General features: G+C 42.3%; 2 protein-coding genes across 4 annotated transcripts in view; both read left to right on the forward strand.

Annotated features, from left to right (window-relative positions):
• rasa2 (RAS p21 protein activator 2) overlaps nucleotides 1-7132 on the forward strand; it is a 46961-nt gene extending 39829 nt beyond the window's left edge. For 2 of the 3 annotated variants that reach the window (XM_058388391.1, XM_058388389.1), the window contains exons 15-24: nucleotides 1-105; nucleotides 821-907; nucleotides 2224-2301; nucleotides 2380-2453; nucleotides 2554-2660; nucleotides 3268-3350; nucleotides 4159-4301; nucleotides 4482-4585; nucleotides 5292-5469; nucleotides 5776-7132. The exon at nucleotides 1-105 is cut by the window's left edge and continues 2 nt beyond it. In XM_058388391.1, coding sequence (XP_058244374.1) covers nucleotides 1-105; nucleotides 821-907; nucleotides 2224-2301; nucleotides 2380-2453; nucleotides 2554-2660; nucleotides 3268-3350; nucleotides 4159-4301; nucleotides 4482-4585; nucleotides 5292-5469; nucleotides 5776-5806 — 990 coding nt within the window. In that variant the 3' untranslated portion in view covers nucleotides 5807-7132. The remainder of the gene's footprint in view (nucleotides 106-820; nucleotides 908-2223; nucleotides 2302-2379; nucleotides 2454-2553; nucleotides 2661-3267; nucleotides 3351-4158; nucleotides 4302-4481; nucleotides 4586-5291; nucleotides 5470-5775) is intronic. The other variant, XM_058388390.1, reaches the window with a different exon arrangement.
• A 3316-nt stretch (nucleotides 7133-10448) lies between these two features.
• polr2i (RNA polymerase II subunit I) lies at nucleotides 10449-18912 on the forward strand. Its single transcript, XM_058388392.1, has 6 exons — nucleotides 10449-10607; nucleotides 12368-12422; nucleotides 12542-12615; nucleotides 17150-17224; nucleotides 18424-18475; nucleotides 18646-18912. The coding sequence occupies exons 1-6, from the start codon at nucleotides 10546-10548 to the stop codon at nucleotides 18706-18708; spliced, it is 381 nt and encodes a 126-aa protein (XP_058244375.1). The 5' UTR covers nucleotides 10449-10545; the 3' UTR covers nucleotides 18709-18912.
• Nucleotides 18913-19185: the final 273 nt, after the last annotated feature.

Raw genomic sequence — 19185 nt, forward strand, 5'->3', positions numbered from 1 at the left:
GATCCTCATGTTCAGTATTCTGCCGTGAGCAGTTTTGTGTTCCTGAGGTTTTTCGCTGTAGCCGTTCTTTCTCCACACACCTTCCAGCTCCGGCCACACCATCCAGTAAGTTTGTTTTATTTATTTATTTATTTATTTATTTATTTATTTATTTATTTATTTATTTATTTATTTATTTATTGATTGGCACACTTTTATAGAGCGACTCACATTTATCTCCATTTATTCAACTGATCAGTTGCATGCTAAGGGCCTTGCTCAAGGGCCCAGCAGTAGCAGTTTAGTGGTCCCGGGTTTCAGACTTGCAGCCTGCTGATAAGTAGTCCAACATCCTAACCACTGAGCTACCACTTCCTTTTCCTCATCACTGTGACTCACTGTTTTAGACACAAACATATCTAACATGCGCTCTGACATTCTCTCCCTTTGACCTACATTAATGTTTATTAATGCTGCAGATAAATTGTCTCTACGTCTTCATTACAGCATGTTCACTCACTCAGCCCGTGCTTAACTCTCTGTGACCGTGGATCATTCTCCACATATATGTAAAAAAGAAACTCAGCAGCAACTACGAGCTAAGCGTATTTCGATTCCGCAATATAGACAAACATGAGCATTGCATCACAGCACATAAAGACTTCTTGCAAAATTGTTAGCCCTAATAAAGGTTGTGCTCTGTGGCACTTTGAGCCATTTTTTCTCCTGTTAAACTGACGATTTATATCTCGAGCACTGTAACTGGTTAGTACTTGAGATTAATCTGAGACATCACATGAGTTCCTCATGGATTAACATATAGATGTTCTCTCTCTTTAAGGATCCAGAGGTTTCCCGAACCCTTACACTCATCTCTAAAACCATCCAGACTCTGGGCAGCTGGAGCAGCTTGTCTAAAACCAAAATGGTAAATACATACACAAACACCCCTTTCATGCACTTTACAGCATGCTTGGATGTTTTATGGGCATAATATTTAAAAAAATTGTCCACATGTCTCCTGAGTCAATGCAAAGCAGGTCAGGTGAATCTTGGGGAACTGCTATGTAAGCTTCACACCTCATTTGGGATAATAGCAGGTAGAAGTATAGATGGATGAGATAAAGTGATCCAGTCATCTAGCCATCACAATCTGGTCCTTGTCAAACTCGCTCAAATCCTTACGCTTGCCCATTTTTCCTGCTTCTAACACATCAACTTTGAGGACAAAATGTTCACTTGCTGCCTAATATATCCCACCCACTAACAGGTGCCATGATGAGGAGATAATCAGTGTTATTCACTTCACCTCTCACTGCTCATAATGTTATGCCTGATCGGTGTATATTCAGAGAGTATAGTTGTTTATTGTCTATTTGGATGGTTTTATAAATGCAGTAGTTCCAGAAGATATTAAAATTACCATTAAAACGAAGACTCTGTGAGCAGTGTAGTAATTGAGGTCGGGAGTTGAGACAGAAGTCTTAAAGTGTAGGTCATGAAAAGAAATGGCAAAAATGCCTCTTCCACATTTCTCTAATACGAATCATGCCACATTGAGAATGTCAGTGTCCGCACTGAAGGGGTTTAGTTTTAAATTTACATTTATGCCATTTGACAGATGCCCTTATCCAGGGTGTCTTACTGTCCAGACTGAAGCAACTAGACTGTAAAGAGGGTCCAGGAATTCAGGCAGTTGGTTGACAGTCCAGATGCTTCTTATAATTTATGTTTTTTCTTTAAAAGTGCATCCTGTACACACGAAAAAGCGTTCACCCCAAGCTCCTTGTTATAATCTCTGTCCATGGCCAAGTGTACCATCGTGGGTGTCAGTAGAAATGACCAGAAACTCTGAGCATGTTCAACTGCACTTCATATGGCATGATCAGTGAGTTAAAAAGAAGCAGCGGCAGAGCTGCATATGTCTCAAAGAAGCATCTGTTAGCCGTCCTTCACCCTGGTTAATACAGATCATGAAGCTTATGGTGGGTCAGAATTGGCAGTAACCAGTAACTGGTGTGGTCAGGTTCATGGTGCTCTTGATGTGACTCACTGGTCACTGATTAGCAAGATGCTAAACTAGAATGCTCCAGTATGGGTTTCCAGAAACACTGTTTTAGAACTAATATACAGGAAATGAAATATATTCTATCTGAATATATTTGCAGATATTCTGTAAGCCATTCTGATCTTTATGTGCATCATACTCACTGCTGTGTTTGTGTGTGTGTGTTTTGCCTGCAGTCAAGCTTCAAAGAGACCTACATGTGTGATTTCATCAAATTATTCCTGGAAGATAAATATATAGAGAAAGTGAAGAAGGTAAGACTAATCCCTCACCCCCTTTAACCTCTTGAAAGTTTGGTGTGTGTGTGTCTCATTTGTCTTTTCCCTCTCTAGTTTTTAGATGACATCTCATCCAACGTGTGTAAAAGCACCAGCGGGGCAGAGGATTCGATCGTGCTGAAAGAAGGGTGAAACACCAATAATACACTTTTACACTCAACAAGCAGGCAAATAAATGTGATTACTGGGTAAAAACAGTTGTGCATTTATGTGTGTGTGTGTGTTTAGAGAGGTCCACAAGCGAGCCCAAGGTAAAAAGCGTATAGTGAAGAAGAACTTTAAGAAGCGCTGGTTGAGAGTGACCAATCGAGAGCTGTCATACCATAAACATAAAGGTGATCACACACACACATAATATATACATACGTTACAGTGTTGGGAGTCACATAGACTCGTCAACTAACACATTCACTCATCTCCACTGTAGGAATGTCAAATTCTGCAATTGACTGGATAAGACTACATTATAAGGCTTTTTCACACTTAACCCCAAGTTTTTGTCTTTCTAAACTGCTCTTTAAACTACAACTGTCTCATATCACATGCTTTATACACTCACAGAAACCGTGTGTGTTGTATAAACAGTAGAGTTTAGGGGGGGTTCTTTCTTTGTTTTTTTTGCCTTTGTGAATCTTAGAGCTGTATTGATTCAGTCATGTCTGTTGCCGCTGCAAAAATACGTTTATCCAGGGTTTATGGATGTACAGTGTGAAGCATGAGATGAGGAATAGTCTATCTATCTATCTATCTATCTATCTATCTATCTATCTATCTATCTATCTATCTATCTATCTATCTATCTATCTATCTATCTATCCATCCATCTGGATCAACTGTCCTTGTGTCTATCTGGTCAGATATCTGCATATGCTGCATATGAGTATTAAAGTTGTTCTTATCTTTCTATATATCTGGTGTGTGTGTGTGTGTGTGTGTATACAGGGAAAGATCCACTGTGTGTGATTCCTGTAAACAGCATCACAAGCGTAGAGAAACTGGATGAAAGCACCTTCAACCGAAAAAATGTGAGCCACGTCCCTCCTACCTGTTATGCCTGTTAGAACCGTGTACAAAACATGTCTGTCTTCCTGTCTCACTCTTTATGCCTGTCTCACTCCTTATGCATGTCTCATTTTTTATGCATGTCTCACTCTTTATGCATGTCTCACTCTTTATGCATGTCTCACTCTTTATGCCTGTCTCACTCTTTATGCCTGTCTCACTCTTTATACCTCTCACTCTTTATGCCTGTCTCACTCTTTATACCTCTCACTCTTTATGCATGTCTCACTCTTTATACCTCTCACTCTTTATGCATGTCTCACTCTTTATACCTCTCTCACTCTTTATGCATGTCTCACTCTTTATGCATGTCTCATTCTTTATACCTCTCTCACTCTTTATACCTCTCTCACTCTTTATACATGTCTCACTCTTTATGCATGTCTCACTCTTTATACCTCTCACTCTTTATGCATGTCTCACTCTTTATACCTCTCTCACTCTTTATGCATGTCACACTCTTTATACCTCTCTCACTCTTTATACCTCTCTCACTCTTTATGCATGTCTCACTCTTTATGCATGTCTCACTCTTTATACCTCTCTCACTCTTTATACCTCTCTCACTCTTTATGCATGTCTCACTCTTTATGCATGTCTCATTCTTTATACCTCTCTCACTCTTTATACCTCTCTCACTCTTTATGCATGTCTCACTCTTTATGCATGTCTCACTCTTTATGCCTGTCTCACTCTTTATACCTCTCTCACTCTTTATGCCTGTCTCACTCTTTATGCCTGTCTCACTCTTTATGTCTGTCTCCTTCTCAGATGTTCCAGGTGATCTTCGGCGAAAGGCCCCTCTATGTTCAGGCAGGGAACTGTGTTGAGGCAAGCGAGTGGATCGATGTGCTGACTCAGCTCATCCGCTGCAACACTGGCAGTGTGTTCCAGCCGGCTGTTAGCTGCAGAGAGTATGTATACTCACACCCATACACACACATATTCACACACACATCACTCACACACTCAAATCTCTTACTGTAACAGTACCTACCTACAGCAAACATACAGACAACACTACGTTTGATGTCTTAACACTCTTTGTGTGTGTGTGTGTGTGTGTGTGTGTGTGTGTGTGTGTATGTGTGTAGCAGCACACTGGCAAATATCCAGCTGGAGATTGACTGTGACAGAGAGACAGAGAGAATTTTCTCGCTGTTCAGTGCCAGTTTACCTCGTCTGCAGAAAATGGAAGGTGAGTGTGAGCTTGATCTTTTCAGGGGTCTCATTGTGGGTTCTGTGAGATAGACAGGCAAATACTCAAGAAAAAGAGCCATGGTGTGTGATACACTACCAGTGGTGGAATGTAACTAAGTACATTTACTAAAGTACTGGTGGTGGAGAGGTGATGGAGAGGTGGTGGAGAGGTAATGGAGAGGTGATATTGCTTGATTTCACATTCATTTCTGTACAGTGAAAACTGCATGTCTCTGTCACATGGAGATTGAAACATGGAGGCAGATACAAGTGCAGGCTTTAATCAACACTGTGGCAAACAGACCAATACACAAGGCAAAGTCAAAACCGTAAAACAGGCAACGGTCATGTGATCAGCAAATACATTAGAATAGGCAAGGACGAGAAAACTATGGTCAAAAACATGAGCTAAATATGAAACAAGCCATGGCTTTATGAGGAGGGCTATGGCTTTATGAGAGCACTAGGACATGACACAGGAGGGTTTTAATAGCAGAACAAGTCAAAGAGGAAACACAGAACATGTGAGAATGATCAGGACACAATCGAGGACAACCGATTACAAGACAAGGGGTGGAGACAAGACAGGAGTTCGAAAAAAAGATACAGGTCAAAGTAAACAAACAGAACGGAGCAGAAGTGTTAGTGTGAAATTGTCTCAAACATAGAGAAGTGTATTTAAAAGTGTGTGTTTGTGTGTGTAGATGCCTGTGCCAGCATGTCGGTGTACCTGGGCCAGCAGAAGGAGCAGGAGGAGTACTCTGCCTTCGTTATTCAGGACCCGAAAGAGACATTCCGCACCATCAAGGAGATCAGAGAAGTCCTGGAGGACCTGCGACTCAAACATGACTCCATCGAGCTCACAGACCAGCCAGGAACAATGTACACACACACACACACACACACACACACACTTCTATGCCTAGAAATAATCTTAATAATCTTAGATTTGGTTTATTGTAATTGCAAATGTCCAGTGATCCAAATGTTCACAATAAGAAACATTAACTCAATTATAACGTTAAATAGTGTTTTAGGCTTGGCTTGTTACAGAAAAAGGAAATAAAATGAATAAAAGAAAATGCACTGGACTCTACACACACACTAATAAAATCTTAAACAGTGATCCTCAATCCTTACTGCTATAAGCAAACAAAATTATTGATGCTCCATTTTTTCCATCTTTAGTGAGAATCCGATCGTGGGGAAGAGGTCCTGACGCTGTGAGAGTGGTTGACTCCCTGCACACCAGCAGGGTGGCACTGCCCGAAGCCGGCCGCTGAGACACACAGTCAGTGAGGAATGACAGGAGTGACGGCTGCTGGCTCACAATGAAGAAACAGACTGCTGGAGAGAATCAGCGACTCTCACACTCCGCACTGCGCCTTAAATCACCTCTGACAAACGTGCGTGACGAATCGACTCTGTCACTGAGACCAGCACGCACTCTGGATCAGAACGCTGTTACGGGACCAGACTCCACCAGTGATATGAGAATATAAATATGGCTGCTAAACAGACGAACTTGACCTCCAGTTGGAAAACAATCATTTAAATCCCTTCCGCATTTTATAGGCCTTTTTCCGATATCTGATGTCTTTAATGCGCATCAAAGGGAATTTTTCCCCAACTTTTCTATTCTGTCTTTTATATTCGCATGTGGAGTGTGTGGATGTACGCATACGCACTCCATTTTGGACGGACACACACACACACACACAGAAATGGCACTTTACACATTTGGAATGATCCAGATGAGTATATTTGATACGCTGTATCATCACTCGATTGATCAGTTGAATGATCGCTTCATTGTAACGCTCATCTCTGTAAAGTTTGTAATCGATATATGTTTCTCATGCCAAAGACAATTTGTCAGTTTCATGATGTGTAAATGGCATTATTTTTTGGAATACTCACCTTTAAATGATGATCTATATTTCTCATGTCACAAAAAAAAAACCCCTTTTTTTTTTTTTTTTGTGACAGTCACACGTAATCAGACCTGCTCTGTGATTTTGCACAAGTCATTTTCTCAGACAGAAGAACGGAGCAGAGAGAGAGAAAGAAAAGGAAACGTGGAATGTGACGACGGGAGAGATGTAGAGGATTCCAGTAAAGAGTTAATGGAGTTAATACATTCCTTTGAATCATCTCATGATTAGCGTGTGTATCCAATCAGGCATTTTTTTTTTTTTAACTTCTCAGTGCACATTTACATAGTAATCTATTCTTTTTATTTTCCTGTTATTTCTACCCCATGGATAACTCGAATTCTGTGTGACCCTTGTTTTGTAATGTTTGTTATCTGTTGGTACACTGATTTAAATTGATCAGGTCAAATTTGTTCCTGTAGGTACGATAACCAGAGGCACGATAGACATGTGTTTTCATGCCACATCTCCAAGCCCCGACTCCTGCATCTGGTTCGATATTGTTTCCTCCTGATCAATTTTATTATTTCACTGCTGTCCTTGCCTCCTACCCCTGCTCATTTTAAGCTTATCTGACATTCCTCCTGAATAAATGAAGGATCTGTAATGTGCTCAGGTTCACAGGGGTTTCCATTTATTTTTCTCTAACATTATTGGAAAGTAATCGCAGAACCATTTTAAAATCATCCATGTCTCTATCCATGAATATATCCTGATCCTGGTTCACTAGGTCACAGACTAAGAATAACATCATTCTAAAACCCCTGATGGGGAGGAAATATAACAACAAAAGCTTTTAAATATTTAAGGACAAGGTACGTCTTCGTTTGCACACTTCATCTGTAGGCAGCCAGTGACTCAGCTGTTCAGACATCTTGGGGAAGTTTAATCCACCACAAGTGAACCACAACAGAAATTAGACTTGATCCATGCCTTTCTTGTACCCGGAGAGATGGTGGGAGCAGTCCAGCAGTGCTGAAGAATCAAAGAGGAGTGTGATACAGTGCAGGGTGTGATAAGTGCTTTGAGGTAAGTGGGTGCTAGCCTGTGTTTGGCTTTGTAGGCAAGGATCAGGGTTTTAAATCTGATGTGTGCATCTATTAAAGCCAGTGGAGGGAACACAGGAATGATGTGGGAGACTGGAGATGACAAGGGACTGAACAAGCACCTGAGTGACCTGTGTGAATTAAAATGAACAAAATCCTTCTGATGTTGTAAAGGAGAAATCAACATGACAGGAAAAGGACTCTTGATTCTCCTTAGTTACCCTGAGGTGGTGTGTTCAGCTTACTGTCTTTATGGAGTTTTGCATGTTCTCCTCATTTCCATGTTGGTTTTCTTTCCACTTCCTTAAAATATGCTGGGACTGGCTATTCTAAATTGCCCTAGGTGTGTGTGTGTGTGTGTGTGTGTGGGGCGCCCTGCAATGGACTGATTGTACAGTATGTGCATTCCCAGAGGTCAGCATGCAGCAATGCAGCCCCAGACACAACTGTGACACTGTGTATTCTGACACCTTTCTATCAGAACCAGCATTAACTTCTTCAGCAGTTTCAGCAACAGTAGCTCGTCTGTTGGATCGGATCACACGGTCCAGCCTTCACTCCCCAAGTGCATCAGTGAGACTTGGCCATCCATGATCCTGTCACCGGTTCACCACTGTTCCTTCCTTGGACCACTTTTGTTAGATACTGACCACTGCAGACCGGGAACACCCCACAAGAGCTGCAGTTTTGGACATGCTCTGATCCAGTCGTCTAGCCATCACAATCTGGCCCTTGTCAAACTCGCTCAAATCCTTACACTTTTTCCTGCTTCTAACACATCAACTTTGAGGACAAAATGTTCACTGGCTGCCTAATATATCCCACCCACTAACAGGTGCCATGATGAGGACATCATCAGTGTTATTCACTTCACCTCTCAGTGCTCATAATGTTATGCCTGATCAGTGTATATGCATAATTATTCGTCTAAAAATATTACCAACCGACTGGCTAAGACTGAGAGCTATATCCATATTAGGCAGCAAGTGAACATTTTGTCCTCAAAGTTGATGTGTTAGAAGCAGGAAAAATGGGCAAGTGTAAGGATTTGAACGAGTTTGATGAAGGGCCAAATTGTGATGGCTAGACGACTGGATCTCCAAAACTGCAGCTTTTGTTGAATATAAAAGTGTGTGTGTGTGTTTGCTCATGCACACACTTCTGCGTGTATGGGGGATGTACTAGTATTCCTTAAGTTATAGAGACCAAAAATGTCCACACAAGTATAATAATACCAATAAATTCTGACCTTCTGGGGATAGAATATATACAGGGGTTGGACAATGAAACTGAAACGCCTGGTTTTAGACCACAATAATTAATTAGTATGGTGTAGGGCCTCCTTTTGCGTCCAATACAGCATCAGTTCGTCTTGGGAATGACAGATACAAGTCCTGCACAGTGACCAGAGGGATTTTGAGCCATTCTTCTTGCAGAATAGTGGCCAGGTCACTACGTGATGCTGGTGGAGGAAAACGTTTCCTGACTCGCTCCTCCAAAACACCCCAAAGTGGCTCAATAATATTTAGATCTAGTGACTGTGCAGGCCATGGGAGATGTTCAACTTCACTTTCATGTTCATCAAACCACTCTGTCACCAGTCTTGCTGTGTGTATTGGTGCATTATCATCCTGATACACGGCACCGCCTTCAGGATACAATGTTTGAACCATTGGGTGCACATGGTCCTCCAGAATGGTTCGGTAGTCCTTGGCAGTGACGCGCCCATCTAGCACAAGTATTGGGCCTAGGGAATGCCATGATATTGCAGCCCAAACCATCACTGATCCACCCCCATGCTTCACTCTGGGCATGTAACAGTCTGGGTGGTACGCTTCTTTGGGGCTTCTCCACACCGTAACTCTCCTGGATGTGGGAAAGACAGTGAAGGTGGACTCATCAGAGAACAATACATGTTGCTGGTGGCACCACTGAAACCAACGTTTGGCATTGGCACGAGTGACCAAAGGTTTGGCTATAACAGCCCGGCCATGTACATTGACCCTGTGGAGCTCCCGACGGACAGTTTTGGTGGAAACAAGAGAGTTGAGGTGCACATTAATTCTGCAGTGAGTTGGGCAGCTGTGGTTTTATGTTTTTTGGATACAATCCGGGTTAGCACCCGGACATCCCTTTCAGACAGCTTCCTCTTGTGTCCACAGTTACTCCTGTTGGATGTGGTTCATCCTTCTTGGTGGTATGCTGACATTACCCTGGATACCGTGGCTCTTTATACATCACAAAGACTGTCTTAGTCACAGATGCGCCAGCGAGACGTGCACCAACAATTTGTCCTCTTTTGAACTCTGTCACCCATAATGTTGTGTGCATTGCAATATTTTAGGCAAAACTGTGCTATTACTCTGCTAATTAAACCTTCACACTCTGCTCTTACTGGTGGAATGTGCAATCAATGAAGATTGGCCACCAGGCTGGTCAAATTTAGCCATGAAACCTCCAACACTAAATTGGCCAGTGTTTCAATTTCACTGTCCAACCCCTGTAGTTTGTACAGTATAAAAATAATTGTGTTTAGAATGTCCCCTTAATGTTAGGAATATCAGTATGTGTATATACTGTGTGTGTGTGTGTGTACAGTGTGTATATTTTGTGTAATTTGTTATTAATGGCCAGTATATGTTTGTAATTTGCCTTTGCATGTAGTGATCTTTTTCCTAAAAATTAACATAATTTTGAAAAATCACATTTAAAATAATAAGTGGTTTCGGTTTCGTTATCGTCATCGGTATCGTATCGTATTAAAAAATTGTGGTGTCGCCCATCCCTAATATCCACTCTTTAATAGAGTAGTGGACAGTGCAGTTCTGACCTCCCGCCGCGCAACGTCGCTTTATTCCAACAGAGGCCCGGAATAAAATAGCGCGCATGCGCAATGTAAGCTTGGCTGTTCCGCGCGCGCTGGTGTACCGGTGTTGATTGTTGTATTTGTGATATTGTTCAGCTGTAATAAAGTGTGTATGGAGCTGGAAGGTGCTGCGTGTGAACCCGGGTTCGTCGGGATCCGGTTCTGTCAGGAATGGTGAGTGGACTTATTATTATAACTGACTGGAAATCTTTAATAACGCGTTAACATGACGTGAGTGAGCTGGTCAGTGACAGTAATGACCGAGGGCAGATATCACACACACACACACACACACACACACACACACAACTGCAATAATAATAATAATAATAATAATAATAATAATTACAGGCCGGAAATACTGGAGTCTAGTGTTTGTTCATTATGTTCAGAAACTTCCAGAACTTCTGAGACACACACATCCACCCATACACTCATACATACACACACACACACACACACACACACACACACCCCACACACACACACATACCCCACACACACACACACACACACACACACACACACACACACACACATACCCCACACACCCATACCCCACACACCCATCCATACACACACCCCACACACCCATACACTGTATACAAGTACTTCTATGCATATAAGTACCTTACCTATGCACAAATATAGGAAAAGTACACGAGCTGTCCACTTTAATAGGAACACCTGCACGGTATCGGGTCAGTCATGTGGCAGCAGTACAGGAGCTCAGTTAATGTTCACATCAAACATCAGCATGAAGGAAATATGTCAGCTTTCTAACAGGTTTCTGTTATCTCCTGGGATTTTCACATACAGTCTCTAGACTTTTCACAGTTTCCAGTTTGAAACACCTTGTAGATGAGAGAGATCAGAGGAAAATAAACTGATCTGAGCTGACAGGAAGTGTAAAGAAAAAGGGGATGACTTCCCTTCCTGTTCCAACATGACTGTGCACCAGTGCACAAAGCAAGGTCCATAGAGACATGGATGAGCGAGCCATCCATGACCGTACTGTTTGGTGTGGAGGAACTGTCATCAACCTGATGGAACACCTTTGGGATGAATTAGAGCAGAGACTGAGAGCCAGACCTTCTCGTCCAACATCAGTGCCTCCATGTAAAGGCAGACGTTACAGTTTTGACCTGGCTCACAGTCTCTGCTCTAATTCATTCCAACGGTGTTCTATCAGGTTGAGGTCAGGACTCTGTGCAGGTCAGTCATGTCCTTATGGACCTTGCTTTGTGCACTGGTGTGCAGTCATGTTGGAACAGGAAGGGGTCCCCATCCCCAAACTGTTCCCACAAAGTTGGGGGCATGAAATTGTCCAAAATGTCTAAGCATGCTGAAGCCTTTCACTGGAACTAAGGGGCCGAGCCCAACCCCTGAAAAACAACACCTGAATTCAATGATATGGAGCGGTGTTTCCATCTGCATCACTCGCTCAATGTGTTTGTTTTTTTCCATCATTCTTTGTAAACTCTAGAGTCTGTCAGACTTATAATTTATATGATACCATATTCAGTCATTTTTAACTCAGAGCTGTCATATGAAGCACCACAAGAGAATGTTTTCTGTTAGGGTAGTGAAGATAGATGAATGTGTAATGTAGATTGAAATCTGAACAAGGCAGGAGAACTCAACACCCAGAGGTTAATAAACACATTCACGCTTCCAGTGTTTCTCACATTCCTGCAAACAAGTGATTACAATTGAAATATTACTCACATGAAAACACAAGTTATATCATGGATCCAGAAACGTAGTGTAATGTAAACCGTTGCTGTAGGCTATGTGTGGCTCCGTGTTACAACATCATTGTGTAGCCTAAATTACGAGGTAACACACCACAGCCTGCTGATATTTGTTGGCATTAATGTTTAGTGGGGTTGTTGGAGCCATAAACATGACTGTGTGTGTGTGTGTTTTTACAGTAACAACATGCTGTATCCAAAAGAGGACAAAGAGAACCGCATCCTCCTCTATGCTGTGAGTCACCAAAACATACCCCTGTCTGTCTATAGATCAGTAATCACACCACTTTACATCTAATTGTGTGTGTGTGTGTGTGTGCGCGTGCATGCATGCTTGTTTGCTTACATGAACAGTGCAGGAACTGTGATTATCAGCAGGAAGCTGATAACAGCTGCATCTACGTGAACAAAATCACACACGAAGTTGAGTAAGTATAAACGCAACCTCATCACTGTCACTCATCACATCATTTTGTTCTGTAAAAAAAAAACAGAATTAAATTTTAGACTACATATGTGTGTGTTCACTGCTACACACTACACACTGCGAAACATCTAGAACCAATAGAATATTAGCATATTTTAGATTTATTTATATATATATATATATACACTATATTGCCAAAAGTATTCGCTCACCCATCCAAATAATCAGAATCAGGTGTTCCAATCACTTCCATGGCCACAGGTGTATAAAATCAAGCACCTAGGCATGCAGACTGTTTTTACAAACATTTGTGAAAGAATGGGTCGCTCTCAGGAGCTCAGTGAATTCCAGCGTGGAACTGTGATAGGATGCCACCTGTGCAACAAATCCAGCCGTGAAATTTCCTCACTCCTAAATATTCCACAGTCAACTGTCAGCTGTATTATAAGAACGTGGAAGTGTTTGGGAACGACAGCAACTCAGCCACGAAGTGGTAGGCCACGTAAACTGACGGAGCGGGGTCAGCGGATGCTGAGGCGCATAGTGCGAAGAGGTCGCCAACTTTCTGCAGAGTCAATCGCTACAGACCTCCAAACTTCATGTGGCCTTCAGATTAGCTCAAGAACAGTGCGCAGAGAGCTTCATGGAATGGGTTTCCATGGCCGAGCAGCTGCATCCAAGCCATACATCACCAAGTGCAATGCAAAGCGTCGGATGCAGTGGTGTAAAGCACGCCGCCACTGGACTCTAGAGCAGTGGAGACGCGTTCTCTGGACTGACGAATCGCGCTTCTCCATCTGGCAATCTGATGGACGAGTCTGGGTTTGGTGGTTGCCAGGAGAACGGTACTTGTCTGACTGCATTGTGCCAAGTGTAAAGTTTGGTGGAGGGGGGATTATGGTGTGGGGTTGTTTTTCAGGAGCTGGGCTTGGCCCCTTAGTTCCAGTGAAAGGAACTCTGAATGCTTCAGCATACCAAGACATTTTGGACAATTCCATGCTCTCAACTTTGTGGGAACAGTTTGGAGCTGGCCCCTTCCTCTTCCAACATGACTGTGCACCAGTGACCAAAGCAAGGTCCATAAAGACATGGATGACAGAGTCTGGTGTGGATGAACTTGACTGGCCTGCACAGAGTCCTGACCTCAACCCGATAGAACACCTTTGGGATGAATTAGAGCGGAGACTGAGAGCCAGGCCTTCTCGTCCAACATCAGTGTGTGACCTCACAAATGCGCTTCTGGAAGAATGGTCAAAAATTCCCATAAACACACTCCTAAACCTTGTGGACAGCCTTCCCAGAAGAGTTGAAGCTGTTATAGCTGCAAAGGGTGGACCAACGTCATATTGAACCCTATGGATTAGGAATGGGATGTCACTTAAGTTCATATGCGAGTCAAGGCAGGTGAGCGAATACTTTTGGCAATATAGTGTGTATATATATATATATATATATATATATATATATATATATATATATATATATATATATATATATATACATATATATATATATATATATATATATATATATATATAGTAGTGTGTGTATGTATGTATGTGTATATATATATATATATATATATATATATATATGTATGTATGTGTATATATATATATATATATATATATATATATATATATATACATATACATACACACACACACACTACTCACTACTCACAAAAAGTTAAGGATATTTGGCTTTTGGGTGGCTTTTATCATGAAAGTAGGGCATTTAAGTAGAAGCATGCAATGGTGATTTCCTCATCTCAAACAATTTATTGAAACAAAAGCCAACAACAGTGGTGGGTATACCACAACAAAAAAATGTCAATGTCTCAATAATTTGTCATGTGCCCTTCACCATCAATTACAGCTTGACAACGACATCTCATGCTGTTCACGAGTCGACTTATTGTCTGCTGAGGCATGGCATTCCACTCTTCTTGAAGGGCGGCCCTCAGGTCATTGAGGTTCTGGGGTGCAGGGTTACAAGCCTCTACACGGCGACTCAGCTGATCCCACAGGTTTTCTATGGGATTCAGGTCTGGAGAAAGTGCAGGCCACTCCATTTGAGGTACCCCAGCCTCCAACAGCCATTCACCAATGATGCGACCTCGATGAGATATTGATTCTGATGAGCTGGAGCATTGTCGTCCATGAAGATGAAATTAGGCCTGTGTTGTTCATGCAGGGGCACAATGACTGGATTAATGATGTTATTCAGGTAGTATTGGCTTGTCACTGTACCATTCACAAGGTGTAGGGCAGTTCTGTATTGAGTAGACACACCTGCCCACTGATGCATAGCGCTCTCCTTGACGTTTCCAACATTGTTGGTGGCCATCATTTCTGCTTAACGTGAATCGACTTTCATCAGAGAACAGCACTGAGGCCCACTGCTCCCTCGTCCAGCGTAAATGCTCCCTGGCCCGACGCCTGTGCCTGGTGGTGTGGTCAGGTACCCTTGCAGGTCGTCTAGCACGCAGACCACGCTGATGTAAATGGTTTCAAATGGTATGACGTGACATTTGGGTGCCGCTCACCTCCCTTAAGTGTGCCTGGAGTTGAGTGGCATTCATCATCTGGTTCCGCAGGGCACTGTTCACAATGAAGCAGTCATCAACGTGGGATTTGGCCAAAGGACGTCCACTTGTATGCCTTTCTGTGACTCTTCCAGTCTCTCTGTATCTCTGTCGCAACCTGCTGATGACACTCTGTGACACTCTGAGCTCAGTGGCCACTTCCCTCTGAGGGAAAACATCCTGTTTGAAGCCTCGCAATGGCAAGGTACTGTTGATCATTTGTTAGGTGTCGTCTTGGTCTCATAATGTCAAAATGTGAACAGCATGATGAAGAGCACTGTTTTAAATACCAATTCTAAGTGAAGCAGAAAATTTATTGGTCGATTCATGGATTCAAATTCAAATTTTATTGGTCACATACATAATCGTACACAGTATGATATGCAGTGAAATGCTTACACGACTGTTTTGACCCTTGAAAAAGGAAAAGGAATAAGGACAGAACAAAAGACAAGGATAAAATATAAAAAAACGAAATATAAAATATAAGAATACAAATTATACTAAAAATATAAAATATAAAAAGTTCACAGTAGGTAAAAAATAGAATAAAATATAATAAATATAAATAAAGGTATGGTATATATGTATATAGAAAGTGTAAAAAAAACAACTGTGTTATGCAAAATTATATAAAGTGAATAGTGTGTAGTGCAATAGTGTCCAAGGTGCAGACAGCAGCAGCAGTACGGGGTGGTCACGAAGTGGAATAAGGTGATGAGAGCAGTGGTATTGTCCATCTTTAAAGTGCAGATGTGCAGAAGTCCTCTTTGTATGTAAACGGGAGCAGACTGTGCGACATGTATGTTTGTGTTGTATTGTGTGCACAGTATTGAAATGTGCAAATGTACATTTGTGTGTTTATTGTGTGCCACAGTCCTGTAATGTGCAAATGTCCGGTGTGGTTGGTTGGAGTTCCAACACGTGTGTAGGAGCATAGTAGGTCTAATCGGTTGCGTTCTATGTGAGGTTCTGATTGAGAGACCGTATAGCCTGCGGGAAGAAGCTTCTCCTCATTTTCTCAGTGTTGGCCTTCAGGGAGCGGAAGCGCTTCCCTGACCTCGACAGAGAGAAAAGTCCATTGTTGGGATGGCTGAGGTCCTTCATGATCTTCCTGGCCTTGGTCCAGCACCGTTTGATGTAGATCGAGTGCAGGTCAGGGAGCTTGGTACGGATGATGCGCTCAGCTGATCGCACCACCCTCTGAAGAGCTCGTCTGTCCTGCATGGTGCTGTTCCAGAACCAGGTGGTGATGTTTCCCATCAGGATGCTCTCTATGGTGCAGGAATAAAAGTTCCTTAGCACCTTAGCAGGCAGTCTAAAGTCTCTCAAGTGTCTGAGGTGGAAGAGATGCTGTCGGGCCTTCTTCACCACGGTGTTGATGTGACAGGACCATGACAGATCCTGCGTGATGTGAACACCGAGGTATCTGAAGCTGTCCACTCTCTCCACTGGGCTGTTGTTGATCACAGGGGTCTGGTAGTTCCTCTCCTGCTTTGTGCTGAAGTCCACTATCAGCTCCTTAGTTTTGCTGACGTTAAGGTGGAGGTTGTTCCTCTGGCACCAGTCCTCCAGAGTCTTAATCTCCTCCAGGTAGGCCGTCATTGTTGGCGGAGATCAGACACCAGTTGTGAATTTTGCCATTAAGCACCTTTTTAGAGAACAGCAAGTTATGCAAAAAGTACTGAAACACTGAACAGTTGGACATGTGCATTCAAAAGTGTAGAGAAGGTCAAATTAAGTTCACCTGTAAAGGTTATAGTGCATTTTAAGTGCATCCTGAAATTTCACCCGAAAGCCGAATATCCTTAACTTTTTGTGAGTGGTGTATTTATCATAATACAGTGTACAGTATATTACTACCAAAACTGTATGTTTCCTAAATTAGCTGGTTATCATGATTAGGTGTCTGCTGCAGGTTTACTGAATGTTGATTATATTTCTACAGTGAGCTCACACAGATCATTGCTGATGTGTCTCAAGATCCAACACTGCCCCGTACCGAAGATCATCCATGCCCCAAGTGAGTGCTACACACACACACACGTTCATTATAAATATATATACACACACACCGATCAGGCATAACATTATGAACACTGAGAGGTGAAGTGAATAACACTGATTATCTCCTCATCATGGCACCTGTTGGTGGGTGGGATATATTAGGCAGCAAGTGAACATTTTGTTCTCAAAGTTGATGTGTTAGAAGCAGGAAAAATGGGCAAGAGTAAGGATCTGAGCGAGTTTGACAAGGGCCATATTGTGATGGCTAGACCACTGGATCAGAGCATCTCCAAAACTGCAGCTCTTGTGGAGTGTTCCTGGTCTGCAGTGGTCAGTATTTATCAAAAGTGGTCCAAGGAAGGAAGGTGAACCGGTGACAGGGTCATGGGCGGCCAAGGCTCATTGATGCACGTGGGGAGTGAAGGCTGGCCCGTGTGATCCGATCCAACAGACGAGCTACTGTTGCTGAAATTGCTGGAGACGTTAATGCTGGTTCTGATAGAAAGGTGTCAGAATACACAGAGCATGACGGGTCAGGGCTGTTTTAGCAGCAAAAGGGGGACCAACAAAATATTAGGCAGGTGGTCATAATTTTATGCCTGATTGGTGTACACATAATACAGATATACACACACACAAGCAGAGCTGGGAGTGCATTACACAGTGTACTCACACCAGGCAATCTGTACTGCATGGAAGATAAAATGTGATGTCAGCGACACAGCTGTATTTTGGGTCAGGTTACGGAAGCTTAATCACTACTTGTGTGTGAGCTACTGTCATTATAACAACAAACATCCTCTGTTACTACTTATATATTACACGTGTCAGTTTATTCAAATATGTTTAGGTTTTTATTGGGTCTGTTTCTGGCTTTTTTGATGAATGGGAATTGTAGTCAGTGAGTAACTCTGTAGATTCTAATCATTCTGATGTCACTGGGCTGGATAGGTATGTGAGAGGGCCTTGTGTCGTGACTCTATTGTGTTGTGTGAGAGCTTTTCTTCCTGTTTTCTTTGAAACAAAAATAAATATCTTCATAATGATGTAAGCGTGCTCAGGCCCAGAACGTTATGTGCGGTGTGAGCGCAGGTCAGCAGGGTTAGTGGGCAGTGGGGGGTAGGAGACGATTGTGCTTGGTCAATATCCTTGGTCAACCAGTCCTAGTCTGAGCATGCTCTTTGTTGTATTATAAATGGGTTTTCTTCTTTCCAGATGTGGCCACAAGGAGGCGGTGTTCTTCCAGTCACACAGCATGAAGGCTGAGGTACACAATTACTAAAGGCACAGTTGCATAACGAATAATCTTACAGTGTGTACATTTACAAAACCATTAATCCCCACAGACAGGATGTGTAGACAGTCGAATGGTCACCACTAAAGAGAATGAATGGTGTGTAAAATCTACTAATTTGATCTGTAATGTGTGTGTTGTAGGATGCGATGAGGCTGTACTACGTGTGTACGGCTCCACACTGTGGACACAGATGGACAGAGTGAGGGAGAAATGGAGAGACTCACTCGTTTAATTCATCACTAAGGCTAATGGGATACAGTCGCTTCCGTATAGAGTGACTCTTCTTTAGCTGAGCCAGATCTGTGTGTGTGTGTGTGTGTGTTCAGAGGCCTGAGGTGCGTGTGTGTGTGTGTGTGTTTAATAATGGATGCTTGTAGTGTTTTTCTTATTAAAATATTTTTTAAAGACTTGATGATTTTTGAGTTTTATGTGAAATAAGTATGCACGAAAGAAACATGATCAAATTAAATGTTTAATTTTCAAAAACATTCAGTTTACATAGCATCGTCTCCAGATGTATTGGAACAGCGAGGCCAATTCTTTCATTTAAATATGATCTGACATTTACATCTAGATGTCTTTAAACACTCTGTAACATTTGGTGGCAGACAACTCATATTTTAGGAGAACAATCTGTTGACTATTGAAGTAAATAACACTTAATTTACACCAATCGGGCA

The sequence above is a fragment of the Hemibagrus wyckioides genome, linkage group LG04, assembly GCF_019097595.1.
Source record: "Hemibagrus wyckioides isolate EC202008001 linkage group LG04, SWU_Hwy_1.0, whole genome shotgun sequence".
Classification (NCBI taxonomy): Eukaryota; Metazoa; Chordata; class Actinopteri; order Siluriformes; family Bagridae; genus Hemibagrus; species Hemibagrus wyckioides.

Bases quoted from the DNA above. Each gene is read 5' to 3' on its own strand.
- polr2i (XM_058388392.1), top strand. From the start codon at position 10,546: ATGGAGCTGGAAGGTGCTGCGTGTGAACCCGGGTTCGTCGGGATCCGG. The intron at 10,608-12,367 runs GTGAGTGGACTT...GTGTTTTTACAG, and splicing joins ATCCGGTTCTGTCAGGAATG to TAACAACATGCTGTATCCAA. The intron at 17,225-18,423 runs GTGAGTGCTACA...TCTTCTTTCCAG, and splicing joins GAAGATCATCCATGCCCCAA to ATGTGGCCACAAGGAGGCGG.